At 47.1% G+C, this 14,136-nt stretch overlaps 1 protein-coding gene and 1 long non-coding RNA gene across 14 annotated transcripts in view; one reads left to right on the top strand and one right to left on the bottom strand.

Moving 5' to 3' along the window:
- Positions 1 to 3,215: 3,215 nt before the first annotated feature.
- Positions 3,216 to 9,663, bottom strand: LOC310683072. 3 transcript variants are annotated; one of them, XR_014514265.1, is made up of 4 exons: positions 9,558 to 9,663; positions 8,532 to 8,799; positions 5,483 to 7,548; positions 3,216 to 5,059 (listed from the first exon to the last, which is right to left on the bottom strand). It is a non-coding gene; the product is annotated as an uncharacterized lncRNA (long non-coding RNA). The 3 variants fall into 3 exon arrangements; XR_014514266.1 differs by lacking the exon at positions 9,558 to 9,663 and having other exon boundaries at positions 3,216 to 4,811; positions 5,479 to 7,548; positions 8,532 to 9,540; XR_014514267.1 differs by lacking the exon at positions 9,558 to 9,663 and having other exon boundaries at positions 8,532 to 9,540.
- Positions 9,664 to 9,715: 52 nt separating this feature from the next.
- PMFBP1 (polyamine modulated factor 1 binding protein 1) overlaps positions 9,716 to 14,136 on the top strand; it is a 79,943-nt gene continuing 75,522 nt past the window's right edge. For 4 of the 11 annotated variants that reach the window (XM_083452387.1, XM_083452386.1, XM_083452383.1 and 1 more), the window contains exons 1-2: positions 9,717 to 9,853; positions 10,034 to 10,161. In XM_083452387.1, coding sequence (XP_083308513.1) covers positions 9,817 to 9,853; positions 10,034 to 10,161 — 165 coding nt within the window. In that variant the 5' untranslated portion in view covers positions 9,717 to 9,816. Of the gene's footprint in view, positions 9,854 to 10,030; positions 10,162 to 14,136 lie in introns of all 11 variants that reach the window. The other 7 variants (XM_083452385.1, XM_083452382.1, XM_083452384.1 and 4 more) reach the window with 4 other exon arrangements.

The raw sequence follows: 14,136 nt of genomic DNA, 5'->3' as shown, positions 1-14,136 counted from the left end.
TGCAACCCAGCTGAGGGGTGGCATTTAACTCCCCTCACATTGTTTATCAGTCTGAATCTCCTCACCCTCCGCCCAGTAAAAAGACCATAGCCAATAATCTTGCTGGAGAGAGCGAAAGGAATACAGGAACATACCCTTTCTTCCATATTAGGTTAATAGCAGCTTAGGTCCTGGGGATTGAGATTTGCAAATGGCCATGGGGAGAGGGTGAAAGATCCCGCTTCCCAGTGTTGCAGCTGCAGTCAAAATCAGAATGTGCACAAACACACACAACTGCTTTTTAGCTTAGAAAAAATAATGGGCAAGGTGGTGTGAAAAATGATGCATGGTGATTTATCTCCCTTTCATAACACTAGAACCTGATGCAGGTTGTCCAGTATTAAAAGATTCAGAACAAGCAACAGGAAGTTCATGCTGCAAATAGTTAGATGATGGAATTCATGACCACACAAAATAGTGGTGGCCACCAACTTGGACCACTTTAAAAAGGGCATTAAACTAATCATGGAGGATCAGGCTACGTCCTACCTCCACAGTCCAACACAGTCTGCACCAGTTGCTGGGGAGCACAAGTGAGCAGAGCACTGATGTTGCACTTAAGTCCTACTTCCATCTGGTTGGTCCCTATGAGAAGGGGTGGCTGGACAACTAGATGGGCCCCTTTGTTCTGAACCAGCTGCAGGCAGGCTCTTCTGAAGTTTCTATATTTTAAATGAGGCGATTAACTTAAGTATCTCTTCTGTGGGCCAAAACTTCCTTTATGAGGAGCCCAGCTGTTTTCCCAATTCCCAGCTATCTTCACAGTGTCCACTGCAGAATAGAACAATGGTGGGTTGAAGTATTGGGGGGCCGAGAGAGGAAAGCTTAGTGGCTCCTTCCTTTGCACGCCCAAGACTTTCTCTAGATCCACCCCATCTCATGAAGAGCTGGCTGGATCAGGCCAATGGCTAATCTAGTCCAGCATCCTGTTCTCCCAGTGGCTAACCAGATTGTTGTTGTTAAAATGTGTATACTGCTCTTCATCTGTAGATCTCAGGGCAGTTCACAACATAAAATTACAATATGAAAACACAAAATACATAATGAAAGCAAGAACAGGAAGAAAACAAACCAATAATTTCCCCCTTCCACCAACATATTTAAAAGGATATAGGATGTTAATCAGCCAAAGGCCTGGTTGATGAGGAACATTTTCGCCTGGTGCCTAAAGGTGTACTGTATAACAAAGGCACCAGCCGAACCTCCCTGGGGAGAACATTCCACAAGTGGGGAGCCCCTGCAGAAAAGGCCCATTCTTGTGCTGCCACCCTCCAGTCCTCTCCTGAGGAGGCACATGAAGATGGGCCTCACAGGGTGATCTCAGGGTCTGGCTGGGCTCATATGGAGAGAGGTGGTCCTTGAGGTACTGTGGTCCTGAGCCGTTTATGGCTTTATAGGTCAAAACCAGAACTTTGAATTGGGCCTCGAAACTGATTGGCAGCCAGTGCAGTCAGGACAAGATCAGTGTGATATTCTCAAACTGTCTTGCCCCGCCCCGGTGAGCAACCTGGCCACCGCATTCTGGACCAGCTGAAGTTTCCAAATTGTCTTCAGAGGTAGCCTTATGTATAACACATTGCAATAATCTAACGTAGAGGTTGCAGTGATCTAAGCAAGTGCCTGTGGGAAACCAGCAAGCAGGATTCAAGCACAAGAGCACTGCACTCTCCTGTGATTTCCAGCAACTGGTATTCAGAAGCATTGCTGCCTCCAACTGGGGGTTTCATTTTGTTTTCAAATGGGGCTGCAGAAGAATTTAAAACCCCTACTAAATGCATAGACGGGTGCTGGCAAAGAAAGTGCCTGCCCTCCCTCCCACCTCTCAGGTTAAGAGCTGGAAGTGGAGAGCCAACTTTTCAAGAAGGGTTTCCCATTTCCCGTCTTTGATCAGTGAGACCAATGGAGAAGAGATGAGGATGCTTATGAATAACTTCCACATGAAGCCGGGAAAGGGAAGGGCTGCTGGCGGCATCACCAGGGAGCTCTCTGTTTGACTCCAAGGGGCTCTTGTTCCAACACCAGCTTTTGCTGCCTCCTTGTCAGACAGCAGAGAGATGAAAGCTGCCTTTTTTATTTAACAGCACCTCTTGTGACAGGCCAGGAGAGGAAGGAGCCTCTGAAGCATTGGGGTGGCGGGTGGGGAGCAAGGACAGATCAATGGGATCCAGATGGATGTGACAGGAATTATGAGACTAGGTCTCTAAATGAGTTTGTACTTTTTCCTGGACCTGCAAAGTAGATGCTGACCCTGCCAGTATATTCAGTTTCTCATTCCTGTTTCGGGGAAGATGGCATGCCCCCTCACCCTGATCCAGGCACTTGTGTGGGGAGGGGTAAAAGAGGTACTTCTATCATTTCTTACTGGAATACTTGGTCTGATATTGGAGAGAGAGAAATTATTTTGCCAGACATGGTGAAGCATGGATAGTGATGGTCAAAAGGCAAAAATATCCAATATAGCCATGAACTGCTGAGAACTGCAGCCTGGCAGATCTCTGCCTTCAGTTTCTCTTCACTCTTGGCCATAGTTTGATTCTAGTGGTTTAATTGAAGCCCACACACCATCTCACTCCCCACAAGAAAGACATTACAAGCAATATGGATAACTCTTAATTTGTTTTTTGCTCGCTGATATGCTCTTAACATAAATATATTTAGCTTGAACACAGTCAGCTTTATGTGCTTAGCAAAAATAAAGGGAGCAGGCATCCCACCCACCATTGCAGCCAGTGTGTTTTGACTATATGCGATTTTGGCTTCAGGTGCTATCCACAGAATGTTTAGAGGCTTTGCAAGGAGTGGATACTTTGAACAATGGCAATTCCAGACACTTCTGTAGCACTAATATTCTTGCATCATCAAAAACCTGACTTTTCTTTCCAACATCTGGCCCTAGTATGTTGCCTACTTCTGAAATACAGACTGTTAGTAGTATAATAGTGCTGGAGCACAGACAGTTGCTCTATTCTATTATCATGGTTACTGGCAACTGGAGAGTATCCTCTGTGCATGCGGAAAACTCTCCTTTTCCTCCTACCATGGAGCAACCTCTGCTTGAGTGATGGAAGGGGAAGGATATCAAGAGGCTGTTCAGCTTTCAACACATAGTCTAAATCTATTTATTTAGACTATTTCTATGCCGGCCAATATATATATATATATATATATATATATATATATATATATATCTTAAGTAATATATAGCAAACTAAAACAAACATACAAAGTTACAAAAATACATAATAAAACCATTAATGCAAATTACAAATAAATACTGATATAAATTCCTTCTTCTGGCACACTTCCTCACTCAGCACCTCTCAGCCCCCTAACTTTTTCCCAGGACTCCACCCATCTACCCAGGCCCCAAACAAACTCTCAAATCACCCCCAATATCTCACAACAACGAAGGTTTCTGGGACCTGCTGACATCATCCTCGCCTCTCACTCTAGGCTTGCTTTTATGGGCAGGCACCAAGGCTAAGGCACCTTCCTCAGGCTGTCCACACCAGCAGGTTTGAAACTGGTTGTATGCAGTGCAGTGGATCGAGTGCTGAATGTGACAGAGCTGTAGACAACATGAGGAAGTCTTCATCCCTGCCTATGAAAGCAAGCCCAGCGATGGGGCACTAAAGCAGCTGGAAGAAGATAAGGGGTGTGCGGAGGCTGGAGAAAGATATTGCACCCTACAATAACCATTAGGAAGTCCTGGCAACTTCCTTCTCAGCAAAGGGTAAAGAGGGGAGGGGAACAAAAGGAGTTGTTTGACTTAAGAGTGCACACACGTGTGCGCACACACATGCACACACTGTAGCAGAGAATTCTCAAAATAAGCATTGCCTACAGTGCTGGGGGTTGCATTTTGTTTTACTTGTATTTCTTGTCATTTGCAACATGGGCATGACCAGGATTTTTGTTAGGAGGGGCAGAACCTCTGCTATGTATTTTTATTGTTTTTTATTGCTTGGGGGGCAGCTACCCCTCCCTGCCCCCCCTTGGCTATGCCCATGATTTGTAATAACCTGTGGAGTTTATTCTGTCGTCATGGAGACTGGAGTCCTCCATTCCTTTCTGCTGAGTCTCAAAGAAGCAGAGATGACCAAAGCTCTGCTACTGCTGTGATGGGGCATGGGATGCCCAGCGGTGGAGCCAGCTGTGTTCCTTGCTTAGCTTCCAAGGGAAAGGCTCTTAGCCTTCAAGTAAAAGAAGAGAAAATATCCTGGGCAATGCAGTTTGCCTTTGCCAGCTGAACAAGCAAGAGAAATGAAGCTTGATTTGGTTCTGGCTTCTGCCCTGCGGCTTGTTGGGCTTCAGTGTCTGGATGCAGCCTCTCGCCTCCTCCCCACCACCTTAGGGCTCAGGGGAGCATGACTGTCTGCGTAGCTCCAGCATTGCTGCTCTTTTTAAACGACCAAAATCCATTGGAATCTTGAATGATGCTTCACTTGTCCCTTCAAGAGCTGCCCCAAATGAAAATGGTGATGATGTTCTAGACAGACTCTCTGGAGGAATCACCATGATGAGAGCCACTCAAAGGTGCCCGGGGCAAGGGCTTGGTGTGTACATGGAGCAGGGGATAAGAGCTGAGTGGATGCTCATGCCAGAAGGGCCTCCTGGGTCTTTTCATGGAGTCAGCTTGAGTAGCTGCCCATCTCGCCTTGGAAATGCTTTCTCACTTTGTTCAGAATTGGCAGTGATCTGATGGCTGAAACTCCCTGTGTGTCCAGTGACTCCACGGAATCCAGGAGGGAAGCTCTGTGAGCATTGTTGGGCTGTCCTGTCTTGGGGTGTGAGCTGTCCTGGACAGAAATTCCCTTAAGAAATTCCCTCAAGAGAGCTTGCCCCTTCTCCTCAAGAGCTCCAAGAGCCAGGCTGCCAGAAGACCCATCAATGGACTCGCTTCTGTCCAGTCGAAGCCAAGGAGTCTGCCCCCTGTGGATGCTGCTGTCCCTCCTCCCAAGAGGCCTTCTCTGTGCACTCCCTTCTTAGGAAGCTGCATTCAGCCATTCCCATCCAGCCACTTAGCAATAAAGCAGACAGAAATTCAAGTTTCAGGCCTAGCAAAGTGACTCTGCCCATCTGTGCCCCACCCCCACCCCCACCCCCACCCCCCATTTAGACTACAGCAAGGCAAAAATTGAAACTGCTGTTGGTGAGGCAATAGCAACATGCATATTTGATTTTTATGCTGAATGTAAATTGCTGAATAAGGCAATGGCATAAAGGGAGGCTGTGGCTTCCTGCCTGTCATGGGCAGCCAGTAACAGCAGAACAAAAGCTCTGGCCATTAGAAACACAGCAGAAAGGCACACATTATATAAATGACTTTGCCTTCTTCACCCTCTGCTCCCCACTGGGGCAGATAGGACAGAACTGGGCACTGGATTCTTGTATTTCCTGTGTGAATGCCCACCCGCCTTTTTTTTTTTTTTTTTAGACTTACCCCTGACAAGTTGGTTGGGTTGAGAGGCCAGGAATTGGCCCCACAGTGAGTACGGCAGCTGAACTCACGATTGTACCAGGTGCCTCCAATGGCATAAGGCTCCAAGACTCTGTTTTCCTGGCACTGTCAAAGGCAGGGCTCTGCTAGACAGACGAGGGCAGTTAATGTACTTGTTATGATCCCCAAAAGTGTGTGGTTGCTTCAGTGCAACTGGGAGCAGTTTGGTTGTTTTGCAATTGAATTTGTAGTTACAGAGCAGTTCTGAGGCACATATCCTTCCTTAGAAAGCCAGTCCCAGGAGAGGAGTTGGGTCCCCTGCAACAGAATGCCAGATGTGAAAGACGTACAGGCGCAGGAGACACCTGTCATTCTACTGCTTGCCAGAGGAGAATGCCGCTCTTAATCCTGATGGGAACTTTTCTGCCTCCCTGAACTGGTGCCCAGCCCCAAGTTAGGTTGTGTTTTTTTTTTTGCTGCTAAGTAGCTAAACTGAGATGTTGTGTGTAAGAAATGGAAAGTGACAGGATATGACCAAGGCATTGGAAATCAATCCAGACTAAATGCGCTTCTTAACTATAAGTGAATAGTTGAAAACAATCCTCTTTTATAGCCGTGGAGATAAATACTCTGTTTTTATTAGGAAAAAATGGCTTTGGACTGAATAAAGTCATTTGATTAACTAGTCAAAGCAGATGGTTTATTGATGTTTCAGGAAAGAGTTTACAAGGTCTGTTGAAAAAAGAGACCCAGCTATGAATTAACAAATGACCCTGCCGTGGGGGACATTGACAGTTCACTGTAATAGATTTATGGGCTTCAACTTGGTGTTTTGTCCACATCTGGTTTATTATGATAAAATGTTGAGGCTTGACTAACCTATACCCTTCTTGCAATCTACTATATCGACCCTTGAACTCTAGGACTCTGAGCAAAGCTGGGCATTAAAATCCAAATTTGTCTTAATCCAGCTGGATCAGTTTCTGTGTTGTAGTTTATTTTTAGTGTCCATGTATATACACACTGCACAGTGGAAGGGTAGATTACATTGGCTTGTGCCCAAGCTATTTATATCTTATGGCAGTGGATTTAAAGTTTAAGAGATGAGATCCCAGATGATTTGTGTGATCTCCAGGAACTCAGCTGTGCCCCTAGAGACCTGGGGCATGGATTTCTTGGAGACTGGCTTTGAGTTTCTCAGCATTGCCACTGACAGACAGCTATTCAAGGCCAGGCAAGAGGCTGAGGGCTGGAGCTCTTCCCTGAAGGAACAGAAAGGGGCTCTTGAGAGCAGTGGCGCACCAGAGTTGATGCTGCAGGCAGGGTAGGACAGCTGTTATGTTTCCATTGCACCCTCTGCAACTTCCACAACAGATACTCTGGGGTATAAGAATGTAAGAGCAGTTGTATGGGATGAGACAAAAGATCCACCTAGTCCACTACCCTGTTCTGACAGCAACAGCCACCTAGGTGCCTCCAGGCATCTTATGAGCAGCAGGGTTTGAGGGCAAAGCTGTCTTCTTTGCACTGCCAAATCTTTTAGGGCAGATCTCTTAACTTCTCAGCCCCTCAGTACCAGAAGCAACCATGCTTCAGTATAATGGAGGGGGAAAGCTGTGTCACATTGCCACAATAATTCATAGCAACTGTACAGCCCCTTAGCTGTGCTGCTACTGCTGCCGCCTGTGACACACTCTCCTTTCTTCACCCCCATCCCATTTCATACCCTAAGAGTTCTTTTTTCTTTCCATCTGGGATGGGGCCCAAAGAGGAGAGGAGGCAGGAGCCATGGAAATGGAATATATATCTCCTGTGGGAAGCTATGAGAGGAGGAAGCCAGCAAGGGACTCGTATGTGTTAATTTGCCCATGTTGTGAGCTCTGCTAACCACTATCTGAATGTAGCTGAAGATGACAAAGTGATGAATGGAAGTCGAAGGCATCTTTTATTGCCTCCACCAGGCTTGTGGGCTATATATGCACTTTCTACTTTTTCATAACAGGTCTGGTGGGCAGTTGGCTGCTGGAATTCCGGGTTGTTCTGCAGCCGCTTCTCTCCTGTAATAAGATCTGCAGAAATAATTTAAAAGAGCTGAAAGGCAATTTAGAGCCCTCTTTCCTCCCTCCCTCCGCCCCAACATACAATAGGAGCTCGCCAGGTACCCTCCAGATGAACTAAGCTGCCTCCTAAAATACTTCTTTCCCCTATTTCTGTAATTTATTAACTGCCTACAATTTTATTTACTGGGGGGCTCTGGATTAACTGAGAACAGTTGCTGTCCAAGCTTCCCCTCAGTCTCTTTTGTGTCCTTTCTCTCTCCTCTGTTCCAGAAGAGTCAGTCACTGTCTGAGCTTCTGCTCTGAAAAAAGATTTTCCTGTTTCTCATTCTCTGAACCAGCCACATGCAGAGGATTTGATTTCTACCCAGCCCCACTCACTTAACAGCATTTGGCCTTCCTTGGCTTGGTGAGATTCCAGGCGAGCTCGTTGCACTGCACTGAAGAGCATACACAACTCCAGTTCCTTCAGGCCACATGCCAACTGTTGTGCCCTCCAAGCACAGCATCACATGTTCTGTGGCACAATACAGCTGAAGGTGAGGAAGGTAAAGCAGAAGGCAGCTCAGAAGGGAAGACTTGGCATTGTTGTCAGGAGGGCCCAGGACCTAGACTATCAGCATAGCAGTAAGCAATGGGTAGCAAATTTAATGTAGAGAGTTTGCCTATTATGGGATGTAGAGCTGCACATACAAAATGGGTTCCTGCATGTGCTGCTCCTTCAGCTGAAGTGCTGCTCAACCTGCTTCTACACTAGGCTTTGGGAACCTTTGTATGCTGCTAAACTACAATTCCTTTCAGCCCCAGCAAGCATGGCCAGTGTCTAGGGATGATGTGAGTTGTAATTCAGCAACATCTGGAGGGCCAGAGTTCTCCCCCACACCTGCTCTACATTGTCCAAGAGCACTAAACCAGCTCTCTCCTGCTAGCTATAGAGATTTAACCTGCTATCAGTAGGGCTGACTAAACTTGTCAGACTACAAATCCCATCATACCTGTTCATTGGTCATGCTTGCTGGGGTTGGTAGCAGCTGGTCATATTGCTGCTGGTGGCTAATAGTCATGATGACTGTGTCTAGGACCTCTAGGATCAGAGGTGTGGTGCCTCTGAAGGGCAAGGTCTGAATGCAATATTATCTCCACCACTTGGTAATCCCTGTGAAAAGCAAACTGCCTCAATTTGTAGAGGAAGAACCTGGTTCTCCTCAATGCTAGTGGCTAGCCTCATCCTCTTCCATGGTTCAGGGAGGTAGCTGTGTTGGTCTGATGCAATTGAAATAAATATTTTTTTTTTAAAAAAAATTGTCCAGTAGCACCTTAGTCTTATCCTCTTTTAATGCCATCGGCATTTGCATCCATGACTGCCAAGGAGATGTCCGGCTCCTTTGCGGTTTCTCAGAAGCAACAGCTTGGCCACTCTGGGGACACTGAGACTGCTGAGCAAGAGGCACCAGTGCAGAGAAAGAAAGTGGGCTCGCGTTTTCCTCCTCCTCTCATATTTGGACTTTACTGTTGCAGGAGGGGGGGTTCTGATTAAATAAATCTGACTGCGTGTGGACTTAGGATGAATAAGAGGAGACGCCCCCCCCCGCAACACCCACACCCCGCTGCCTTCTCTGGGGCGGGACACCCACCCACATGAAAAGAGGAGGCGGAGTTCCAACCCCGCTGCTAGACATGGCATCTCAATGGAGCCTCCATGGCCAATGGCAGTCTACTTCCACACAACATTCGCGGCCGGATCATCCTGCCTGCCTGGCGGCGGCTTCACCGTACAAGCCCAGCAGGCGCTCGAGCAGCGGGACCTGAAGAGCCCCAGAAGGCCCGGTGCCTGTGTGTGCCCACCGCAAAGGGCAGGGCAGGCCCTTGGCTTGGGGCGGGGAGGAAGGCCGGGTTGCCACACCGGTGAAATTCTGGCCTGTAAGACAAGGGGGCGTGTCGCCCCCTCGCAGTGCCTCTACCGCGCGGTCGCCATGGTGACCGGCGGTCGCTCTCCCGTCTGCCGAGCTTGCCTGCAATACCTCGTTCCTTACTGGCCGAAGGGAGAACCAAAAGCCAATCGCCTAAGCCGCTTTCGGCCTTCCCGGTGCCAGCAAGGTAGAGCGACTCCAGCTCGGAGAGGTCCGTTGCGCGGATCTCCGCCCCAGGCAGCGGTGATTGGGTTCTGACGGGGGAGAAGGCGGGCCCAGATCCGGCACTCCATAGCCGTTGGCCGAGCGGCGTGCCCATCGCTTAGTGGGCGGGGAGAAGGACTAGCGGCGGCCCCGTTTGAAGAAGGAGATGGAGATGGAGTCACCGGAGCGGGAAGAGGCCTGCGGTGAGGAGGCCGTAGCAGGGGACGCGCCCCTTGCCCCTCCGAGAAAGCCCCTCCCCCAAAGGCATCCCTCGCGGACCCCTCCCATCCCCCGCCTCGTGACCCCCGGGGAACAAGGGCGGGGTCTGGAGCCCTGGGCTCGCCCCGTCTCCCGCTTCTGATGGCCGCCTTTCTCCCCAGCAGAATGCCTGGGCCGCCCTCCGGCCTCCCGTGCCCTGAAGCGTCTCTTTGGAGAGCTCCGCACCCTCTACCAAGAGCGCCTGCACTGCGTGGGGATCCAGCTGGAGGAGAATCCGGAAGGCGCTCGCAAGGTATCTCCCCTCTTTCCCTTAATTAGGTCTCCCTTTGTACTAGGAGGTGTTCCCCCGAGCAAGATCCTGCCCCCTCTACCAGGGTACTGCTGGCTCGCCCTCCACTGCCCAACGGGAGTGGGCGCCCGACACACACATACAGGGCGGGATTTAGGTTTGATAAGGCCCTAAGCTACTGAAGGTAACGGGGCCCTTTATATGTCCAGCTGTCCTTTATCAACAACAAATTGTTGCTGTTAGAAATGAGCAAACCAGTGATATTTTAGGGAGCAGGCTAGCAAGTGTGGCCCATTTCTTACATCATAGGAGCCTACAAAACACAAAACACTGTTGCTGTATGTAGGGTTTTTTTATATATCATATATTTTGGAAATGTACATCCAGGTTTTTTTCCTTTAAATTTTTTGGTGGGCCCGAAGAGACTGGGGTCCTAAACTATAGCTTGCTATATTTATAGCTTGCTATATAGCTTGCTATATATTGATTATGCAAAAATACAGCACTGCACACATACCCCCGTGACTGGTATCCCTGCAAAACTAGTGGCTGGTTTCTTCAGTGGTTGTAACTGTTTGCTATTTATCCCACGGCTTTATCAAGTTTGCAAGGTGTATCTGGGCCATCAGCTGCCAGACATGTTGGCACCATTGAGTTCTTGGGTGATCAACCCGCTTAGCCTCTTGGCTATCTTCTTTCTGTTTGCATCCAAAATTAGATTGTGGTTGTGCACCTGTGGAAGCAGACTGGGAAATCCACGTGGGCCTGGCATTTTCTTGCAATGTTTTTCACAGCTGCTCTATTTCATGGAGGAAAAATGAGGCCTACAGGCTCACCAGGTGTCCCTGGGGATCAGGTCTAAGGCCCCTTGGAAACTTACCCAGGGTTAGGGTTGAGGGCACAGGTGGGTTGTTATGCTGATCATGTGCTGTGTTGCTGGAAAGTAAAGGGGCTGTATCTGGATGACTGAATCAAGCTCTCCAAGGAGTCTTGTTTTTAAAGGAGGATAAAGTCCAGAACTGACTGTTCCAGATAATGGATGCAGCTCTGCTCAGGTACTTCTGCCTTTGTGGACTGTTTCTGACAGGCTACTCTGTGTAGTGGAGATGCACAGCAGCACATTGGCTGACAAATGGTATCTGAGGGCAGCAAGCATAATAATAATTGATAATAATTTTCCCCAAGCCATGAGCAACCCTATAGCCAAGCCCCTTGATCCACTTCTTTCAGAAGTTCTGCCACTGAGTGCTGACAGGGCAGCTGGAACTTTCCACAAGAGCTCAGACTTCCTTCTGAGTTGTCTAGTTTGGCACACATAATTACCCAGATGCCATTTTTGGCACTTTTTTATATATTAGAAAGTGGGAAATGGAAAGAGATAATAAAGGTAGCTATATTTGGTCCATAAGTAAAATTTTATTTGAGCAGCCAAAATGTCACAAAATAACGTGCAAATTTCCAGGTCTCTAGAATACTTCTTCAGGCTGGATGCCAAGCAGAACATAGTGGAGGCAAAGAAAAGCTGGGTTAATGTTGTAGCACTTTAAAAAAAAAAAAATATTTTTTATTAAGCTTTACGTAACAAATTTCAATTTAAACACTTCATTCACCTTCACGTTTAGGATTCTCTGAATGTTGTAGCACATTTAGTCAAAGTCTTATAAAGTGATATTCACAACCTAGGAAGTAGAATATAGTATAATGCAAGCCTCAAACGAGTGCAGCTTTTAATATTGCTAGGAATTATTAAGAATGAGAATAGGCAAAGTTACAACACTTTCATAAACAATGGAGAAAAATACAACTAAGGATAGGATTGTTAATACTACATCATCATTCTAGACAACACATATAGGTATTAATAACAGCTATTAACTACAAAAGAAGAGCAAAAGATCCTGGAACTGACAGCCAGTTCTGCTCTCAGCCTCATTCCACCTCCTGGTGAGGCCTCCATTCTGCAAATATGGGATTTTTGTATTCTGCATGGCTCATGTGCTTTCTCTGCCACTAGTAGGAGTGATAATCACATGGTGAGTTGACTTAACTGCTGCCTTCACCCCGCCAATACAGCTGTAAACAGCTGCCTGCCATTATGGACTTGCTCAGCAAAGGAGAGTCAAGAAAGGGTCAATGTCTCTGTCATGTTTATGCCAGTGTGTTCCTGTTGACCAAAGCAAAATTCAGGTGACATTTATGTGGCAGTGGGCCCAATATTCTTCTGGCATTGGATGCAGTTGTAGTTAGTGCTGAAAACTGGGCAGTGTGGGTATCTCTGGCAAATATTGTAGTGCTGGCCATGTGATTATGCTGGCCTGTAAAGAGAAGGATGTTCCTTGGACATGGTCATTGTTTCTCTCATTTATCCCCCTTGCATATGAGGTTTTGTAACTTCATGTTGCTGTGTTTTAAGGAAAGGCTTGGGTCCCATTGTAGATTGTTTGTGCTCATGAGTTCTTATGATCTCGCTGAGCATCCATACTCCCAAGTGGCTCCTGAGCAGGGTGGTGGAAGGTGAGGGATCCTAGAGTCTCTGGCTGGGTGACCATTGACATCTGCATGTACCTCGAACCCTCTTCATCACTCTTTCTGTGTAAAGAAGAAACCTTATCCTTCTACTTTCTTTTGTTCAGATAGGGAATATTCCTGGCAAATAATGACCAGTGTAGAAACTAACTAGCCCATTTCTGAAAAATAAGGTGGCCTTGTATGAAGGGCATATTATTTGTGTTGGCTTTGGTGGTTGGTCTTGGGGTGCAAAAATATTGAAAGGTTTTGCTCTGTGCCTACATGACAGCCATCAGCCTGTATTGAATTCTACAAATAGCATACGTGAAAGGTCTTGGAGATGGGGAGACTGCCCGTTCCCTCCCCCGCTGGTATTTTTAGCTGGATGAGAGAATTAGAGTGCTGGTGCGCTCTTGTCCAGGGTTCCTACTCACCCTTCATTCAAGCAGAGTAAATGCAATCTCCAATACCGTTCTTAAAAAAAAATCTCTGAAGAGCCAGAGCACTGGAGGGCTTCAAATGAGCTGTGGAATAGAAGCAGTTCATTAGACACTTAGTTTCTATCTTTGGAAACTAAAAGCCTAGAACAAAACAGGAGGCATTTCATCCTCTGCCAGATCGGATGAGAAAATGTAGAGGGGGGTAGTGGTTGTCAGATGAAAGATGGGGAGGGAGGCAGCATGAAAGTGGAACTACCCCCAGTGAGAGCCAAAACATTGCCACTTTAGAGCAGGGTGTGTTCCTGAGAATGGGGAGCAAAAGCCAGCCCCTGGTACACGTGTGCCTTGAATATTGTGGCTTCTGGAAGATCATTTGGGGAGCTGCTGCAATGATGAAAAAGGGCTGTGCTTGGCTTGCCTGTGCCTTGGCCAGGGGCTCCCTTTTTCCAGGAAGATGCCTCTGCTGTATGGAGGGGTATAACCCTAATGGCTGGTTGTATGCCATTAAAAGGTATTGTACACTCATAAAAGAATGACATTTTGATCAATGCTGTTATAAGAATTACTGTCTTGACACAGGAAAGCTTTCCTGTTGCAAGTTTAAAAATATGCATTTAAAAGCTTTTTATTGAATACCTTTGCAGCATCCCTGAGAAATCAGCCGTTTTGGTGTGAGGTTGCTCTGAAGTGCTCCTTGGTGTAGCCGGGGTGCAAAGCTGCTCTTTGTGATTGGAAAGAAGAAGGGCTTTTTGGGCTCAATTATTGCAGAGGCAGAGGGGGAAACTCCTTAGGCACATACCCTACAAAATCAAAATTTGCTACTTTAAGAAAAGAGAAAAGAAAAAGCACGTACTTAGTTTTATTTTTTCACTTTTGGGCAGTTACTCCACCAGCCCTCTTTTCCACCTTTGGGCCTGGAAACTGATCAAGAGTGCATTTGCTAAGGTGCGTGGACTCAAGCCCCTCTCCATCACATCCTCCTGCTGCTTAATTGTAGATGTCACATGTAGTTTGATCCTTGTTTGTCTTC

This window comes from Podarcis tiliguerta, assembly GCF_965153285.1.
Source record: "Podarcis tiliguerta genome assembly, chromosome: 8".
NCBI classification, from domain to species: Eukaryota; Metazoa; Chordata; class Lepidosauria; order Squamata; family Lacertidae; genus Podarcis; species Podarcis tiliguerta.
This window is presented reverse-complemented; position numbering and strand designations above follow the sequence as displayed.